This window comes from Anas platyrhynchos, chromosome 2 (assembly GCF_047663525.1).
Source record: "Anas platyrhynchos isolate ZD024472 breed Pekin duck chromosome 2, IASCAAS_PekinDuck_T2T, whole genome shotgun sequence".
Taxonomy (NCBI): domain Eukaryota; kingdom Metazoa; phylum Chordata; class Aves; order Anseriformes; family Anatidae; genus Anas; species Anas platyrhynchos.
The window spans coordinates 106,205,605-106,213,051 of NC_092588.1; the positions used below are offsets into that span (position 1 = coordinate 106,205,605).

General features: G+C 41.1%; 1 protein-coding gene across 1 annotated transcript; it reads right to left on the bottom strand.

Moving 5' to 3' along the window:
* Positions 1–668: 668 nt before the first annotated feature.
* Positions 669–5,697, bottom strand: LOC119716127 (transmembrane protein 14C-like). The gene is made up of 5 exons (XM_038175570.2): positions 5,616–5,697; positions 5,352–5,435; positions 3,026–3,127; positions 1,485–1,572; positions 669–1,289 (listed from the first exon to the last, which is right to left on the bottom strand). Exons 2-5 carry the CDS (start codon positions 5,425–5,427, stop codon positions 1,232–1,234), a joined length of 324 nt encoding a protein of 107 aa, XP_038031498.1. The 5' UTR covers positions 5,428–5,435; positions 5,616–5,697; the 3' UTR covers positions 669–1,231.
* Positions 5,698–7,447: the final 1,750 nt, after the last annotated feature.

The window sequence follows — 7,447 nt, forward strand, 5'->3', positions numbered from 1 at the left end:
TAGAATTACCTTTTAGGCACATAGCTAAACACGCATGCAGTATGAAAAAGGGTAGTAATGTCTTTAATTCTATAATGGCTCTAGAAAATTCTGTAGCAGTGATAGAATTTTCTACTAAGTTACATTCACTGGTTTAAAAGTATTAAGGCCATTACTAATATTCTATTGGATTTTACTTAATGTACTCTATATTTTACTTACAGAGTACAGTTTAATTGAGACTAGAATTTCAGAGATGTTTTCACGTGTTTTCTGTGCTGCTCCCTGTAAATCTGGTTATTTACAGGTTAAGTGCCCAGAAACAAGGAGGTCACAACATGAAATACGTTCAAAAACCTGGAATTAATTTGATAACTTCAGTAAATCTTCAGTAGTCAACATGTAAAATATCACTTTAGAATATGAGTTACAAAATGTAGTACCCTAGTATATCAATAATTGTAAATCACTAAAAATTAAATTAATGTGTTAATGAGGACCCCAAATTTAATCTTCTTCCATTTAAAATGTATTTTTAAACACCATGAAAAGACAACATTTGTATAGCAGTTCACTGCACAGACTTCCACTGAGGTAGGAACATGAAGGTAAGGTTAAAAAAAAAAAAAACAGAGAGAAAAGATAACCTTTGTCTCCCATACAGACAGAAAGAATACAAAAACATCAAGTAAAGGTTTGTAATAAGTTTTACTTGTAAAAAAAGCAACATTTTAGCGTCATAAAAAGGTAGGATCTGTTCGGTGTTATAGACATAATGCATTTTCTACTCAGAATACAGCAGGTAAAGTGTGCTGTAATACTCACTATAAAAGGCATGAGATACAGTGCTGTACTGAGAACATTTCTGCTGGTGACACTTTGTGGGTACTTTCTAGATTGCAGGTCCTGTGTACTTCATACACATCATCAGTATACTTTAGAATATAAAAAATCGGAAGTGTTAAACACTGAAATGTATTTCAAAAAAATAAAACCAGGACCAAATTTTTTGCTACTCAGTCATAGCTCTACCAGATCACTGAAATAAATGGCACCTTGTATGTCTTGTACTGTCCGCTAGAAGATAGTAACTATCCACCCCATCATTATTCTTTCCATTAAAAAAAAGAAAAAAAAAAAGGAAAAAACAGTAAGCTGTCTTCATGTAGAAAACTGCTTCAGATTTTTTCTACATTCATACAGCTTCATTATTAGGTTTCCTTATCCAGATATTAAGTTGTAAAGTGAACAGTTACTTTTCATGGGGCTTATCCACCATCTTCAGTGCTAATCTTCCAACCATCAGCAAACTGTGTAAGGGGAAAAACACTTGGTCAGTTCACAGAATTAATAACAATTTGCCAATCCATTTTGAGATACTTCCACATAAGTGATGCATAGAAAGAAAAAAAGATGTACAGAGTACTTATCTCAGTATAATTAAGAAAAAAAAATCACATACAGGAGATTAAAAAATAAATTTTAAGAAGTATACTGTGTTGTACCTGACACCAGCAATTAGCCCTGCAGGCATGAATTTTCCAGAGTTGTAAAACCTTGCTCCCATCACGGCAGTCAATGTTCCAGACGTAACTTAAATGAGAGATTAAAGAGTCCAGTCAGTAGAGGTGCATGCGTGTGACAGAGATGCTACAATTCAGAACAGAACAGAGATAAGTAGTATCATCAAGTAAAAAAGGTAATTTGATGTGATGGACAAAAAGAGGCAATAAATTGTGTAAATTTTGGAACACCGCAGTACATGAGGAATAGGTATTATAAGCTGAGTTCATGCCAGTTGAGGCCTGACCATGCAGTTTTTGACCTAGCCAGTAGATGTGGAAGTGAAAGTGGACTGTACTGAAGACACTGTTAAAGTAGAGAGAAATGCTGGGCCTTCTCCTTTCACTTCTGACTTTTCTATGGCAAAGAGCTAGGTGCTACATCACAGCTTCAGCAAACAAATGCTCTGGTCAGTAGCACTTTAAGCACTAAGCACTGACTCAGCAGTTTGCTTCTCAAAGTCAGGGAAGCTGCAGTTCTGAAAAGAAGGAAGAAGAAACTGCATTACTGTAGCTTCCTTCTCTGCTGAGTCTCCCCAAATGGAGCAAAACCTTTGTAATTCCACACATATAAACAAAATCAATCACAGTCTCTACCATTTTCAGCAAACAGTGGATGCCCACATGTACCTGAGATACAGCAGCCTAACAAGTGTCAGGCATCAGCTGTGCTGCTGGAATTATCTACATATATTCTCAGCCTATTTCAGTGGCAAGGTACCCTAACTTGCTAGCGAGCGAGAAAAGCTCGTGTTATTCTGCAAGTGGCATGAGCTTTAAGTGTAACATGGTTGAAGTGATAGTGATAGCATGCTAACGTATCCTAACTTGGTGGCAACCCTGAGCTCTGCATGGTAAATGGCAGAAAGTTAAAAGCTGCATTTTGGAGATTGTGCATGGTATGGTGCCAATCTTTTAAACACCAAATGTTTACTTTTTTTTTTTTTTTTTTTCCCCCGAAGGATGTGAAATAATGGCATTTGGTTTGATTTTTTTTTTAACCATGTAAGTTTCACTTTATCCTAGCACACATTTTCCTTCACTAGCAGTAGGTTTTTTCATGTCCATAAGACAAGCTGTAATGATGGATAACAGGTATTTTCATCTCCTGTTGAGAAGCAAAAAGATGAGATGTCACCCAGAACACTTTATATTTCTTTAAAAAGGGATGCAGGAAAGCAGGAACGTAGTGAGAAATACTAAGCAAGACACACAAAGACAAGCAGATCTTCCACTTGCATTCTCAATAGTTCTTAAAAACAAAAAACCTAAATAACACCAGTGGCTCACATTCCAGGAAGAGCAATGGAGTTTGACCACTAAAAGAGATTTTCACCAAACACAAGTTTAAAGATCTGATTGAAACTCAGTTTGTAGTCCCAACAGTTTAACATTTCTGCAAAGACTTTTAGGTACTCATTTTTAGTATCCAGTTGTTTTAGGGTAAATATAACTCCTTGCAACTAAAGCTCTAGAAGACTTACTCAGAGAAATCCAAACATTATTTGGATTCTGTGAGAGCTGATAGGCACCCAGTCCTGCCAAACTTCCAAAGAAGAGGCCAGCAGCTAGTGACGGGACACTACCTGGGTGAATAAGAGATAACACATTTATTAGAAGCTCACAAATAAACTTGTTCATGAGATTACTTGCTTTGTAAAACACTACCAATAACAAAAAAAAAAAATACAACACAGGCATTGATCATTATAAAGCAGACTGGGGGGGGACTGGGTTGTCTTCAAAGATTTTAAGACCACACTGATCTGAATCAAGAACCACATTCAAACGATCTTGCATAAGATAAAATTAGCATTGGTATTTAACTCATTACCAGCAAAGCCACAAATACATTTATGATAGAAAGACTAGTGAGAAAAGCAAAAGAATTGGGGTCTTCTTTTGCAGACCAAAGCACGTTGCTTCAAGTAATGATTCTGGAACTGCTTGAAAAGCAGTAATGTAAAAAGGGATTAAATAGGAAGGGTTTAAGATCAGAAAAAGGACATGTGAACTGAACTGGGCAGGAGGGTATTCAGACAAATAAAGAGTTGTCAAATAAGACAGAGGAGTCAAATAGCCAGACTTTGGAATAAGCCTTCATAATGCTGAGCTACCATGAGACTGGCAATTTGTAGATGACATCAGGTAAGGAAATGGCACAACCTCTGCAAGCAGTGAATACTTTCAATAAGGCTAATGGAAAATTCAGGACTTAATGCTACTTGAGGTGGTCCTTTATATATTCAGTTTTTATAGGTCACCATTAAAAGGACTCGAGGTTGCAGATCTACACTGATAAAGATCTCCTGGCATTGTTACAGGAGGAACACGTGCTGCTGCCAGAAAGTAATCACTTTTCAGTCATCAGCAGAGCAGCTATAACATTGCTTCACATCCTGCTTTTAAAACAAACAGCAAGAGCTGAAGATAATGGGAAGCATCGCATTCTTGTACACATGCAAAGACAGACACTCTAGTAAGCAGCTGCTCTGGACAGAACAGTTTAGCACCACCTTGTGGTAAATGCAATTCCTTCTGCATCCTGGGAGCCCTCAAAACGGCCATCAGATCCTTGAGTTTTACCTTGAGGCCCTGTTTAAGCACCTATGGCACATACGCTTACTAGGGCAAACATACCACCCCTGGCTCGGGAAGTTTCTGGGTCTCAAAACAACAATTCACTAATGGGAGAGAGGGGAAAATAAAATAAAATAAAAAAAATAAAATAAAAGAGACCTTGCCCTGGCCCTGTTCTCATATTCTTTCCAAGGTACATAATGTAGACTTGGCTGTACAAGAACAGAACACCTCAGGTTTATGGATGAAAGTTCAATTTTCTTTTGGTTTCTCCAATTTATTAGTAGGGATGACAAAGTGGTGATCTTTTATTTTTATTTTTTTAATTTCCCTGCATGTCACCATACAAGCTCCCATTCCCCCTTCAAAAACCCCTTGACCTGAATTCCCTTCTTGCATCAGCATGACCACATCCTTCCATCTGGGAAGAGAAGGTAAGATATTGATCATTTCATAATGACCTCAGAGAAATACAGATGAAATCAGCTATTTAAGTTCTCAGTAGTGTCCCTCCTGCCCTAAGCTACGCTCAGAGCCCCAAGGCCGTAGGGAGCAGACTGGAGCAGGCGTTAGCATCCATGTGGTCACACCTAGTGGTAAGGGTCTCATTGTCTTCAGCAAGGAAGGAAGAGAGAAGGAAGAGATTTAAGAGAGCTGAAAGGTTTTCAGAGTGGAAAGAGACAGCACTGCAGCAGGGAGAAATGCGCGGTTCTGCCTGGAGAAGGGCAAACTGGGCAGTGAAAGCAGGCCGGAGATGAAGCTTACGCTGGGGAGCCCAGGGAAGGAACAACTTCAGGGACTGATTTGCACTGCTCAGCTCTCCCTGGAAAAAGGATCCTTCTGAAAACCGTGCAGCTTGCAGCATACTGTTACCACCACACATTAAAACGAGAATAAATCTTTAAGGGAAAAAATGATGCTGTCATTTAAAGGTAAAGAGCATTTATAGAGTGTTTAAAACAGCAGGGGGAAAGGGTTTCTGGAGCAAACTCCTGGCAGTTTATCTGAAGCACACAAGGCAGAGGCGGGGTATCAGCACCCACCCAAAGCAGCCTGTGAGCTTATCAGCCCAAAGCACCCACCGCACCCCACCAGCCCCAGGCTATCAGCACACAGCACAAGCTTCACATCTGCGCAGACCTCGAGGCAGGGGGCTTTCGTAGGAAGCCACCCAGCTCAGGCAAATTTGGGGGGGGGGGGGGGTGTTAGAAGGGGACCCCAGCACCATACCTGCTTTCGCGTAGCCGATGAGCCCTCCTGATGCCACCAGGGCAGCGTAGCCAAAGCCGAGCCAGTCCACAGCCATGCTGGAAACTGGAAAAGAAATTGTGCTGAGGGGAGCTGGCTCTTAACATCGGAGGGGAAAAATGTGGGGAGAGGGGAATATTTTGCCGCAGGGAGGTCCTCCAGGAGGAAAACCTGCCCAAACCCTCCACCCCCAGCCCAAGCGATGCCCCCCCGGCTCGCTGGGGAGGGTCCCCGGGCTGTGCCCACCTGCCCGGGGCGCCCCGCTCACACAGCCCGGGGCGGAGCAGGCTGCGGAAGGGGAGGTGAGAGGGCAACGCGCCGCCCAAAACTTCCCTTTTCCGCCTGTTTTGGGAGGAAAGCCACAGCATCATCAACCAAAAAAATCTCGGGGCAGTCGACTGGCTGCGTTTAGCTTTCGTTGGTAGTTGCTGTGCAGCCCTGTTATGGGAAACGTGGGGGATTTCTGCACCTTACAAGATGGAAAACGTCTTGTCTAGATTTTTTTTTATTTTTTTTTAAATCGTTGAATCTGTCTTTCTTTACTTCAGTGGTGCTGCAGGACTTAATCTAGCCGGCTATATGCATACACTTAGCCTTATAGGAGTCCCTGAGCTCAGCCGAGGGGCTTCTGCACCACCCTGTAACAGAGCAGCAAACATCACGGGGCTGTGCTGCCTGCAAACAACACGTTTTTTCTCTACAACACCTTTTTTCAGATCTTTGTGAATTAGCCACATGATCACAAAGTATCACTTTAACTCCCTCTGTGGCCTAAGTGGTTGAAATGTAATTCTATTTCCCATAACAGTGCCTTAACCAACTTTATCTGTTAGCCCCTCTCCTGGAAGGGGTTGGCTTTGCTGTTGGGGCAGCATAAAGGCTGTGAGGTTCTCGTTTCACTGGCCTGTGATCCATATCCCAGCACTGGGGATCCCCAAGAGGGGGCTGCAGAGAAACTGGAAGAAACCCAGAGCTGCTGAACTCACCTGAGGCTCAGCTGAGAGGCTGTGTGCCAGGCGGCCCTGCCGTACAGTCATGGCTCCGTCTGCTTTACCAGGGCCATCCACGATCAGTTTCTGACACGGGAAGAGCTTCCTCACTGCTCTCTTGTTATATATAGAATAGAAAACATTCTGATGTGCATCAGAAAAAAAAAAAAAAAAAAAGAAAAAGGCAACGCACTGTTTAGTAGCTCAGCATTTACTCACCATGTATGAAATACGAGTTCTGCTTCCAGGCCCGCTTCTGCATTTCACCTAAGAAGCTGTTAACATTTGTTTTCTCTGCCCACAAACTGTTCTGAGCCTCATGAGATGCACGATTGTTCGTGCAAAGGGAGTTTGGATTTTTACAAATGGCTCACGTTTATTTGTAAGTCTGAACCTTAGAAACAAAAACCTGTGGAATTTTTGCTTTTTCATTCTTAAAATGATGAGCAGAGTGGGTTTTTCTTGGGGCTTGTGACAGCTTGCTTCTATAATTGTGACGGTCATGGCCATGAGCTCGTGTATTTAAAAATTCAAAAAATGAAAATTGTTTTAACAGTGGCAGCCATTTTGTTGAGTACACACATACGATAAACACCTTAAAACAGGAATCTGGAAACAGTTAACAAAGTTTAAACGTAACTGAGAGAAAAGTAAAAGTCTATACTTACTTACAGGAGTCTAGTTAACAGTTAAAAACCTGATTAGGTACCTTTCCTGACATGAATACAAACCATTTTGAAGTCCTACATTATTTGCCAGTGTTTGTGCACACACACATTTGGGGTATTATAAAAGTTAAAAAGCTGTGTAAGTTCAAACTGAAGTACAACTGAAACCTCTTTATTGGTGAATTAAACTGAGCTCATATAAATTAAGTATACTGAATATGGGGTTCTGATCTAACTAAGGGGAACAGTTACAAAAGCTAAATACAGACATCTACCTTCAAGGAAATATTGCTATTGTCACATGAATAATTTTGTGACAGCCCAGATGATGCCCACTTTGTTTCAAGTGTCAGAGCTTACACAGAGTTAGGCTGGAGTTCATAAATTACTTTACAACCCACAGGCTGCATTCCTGTCTGAA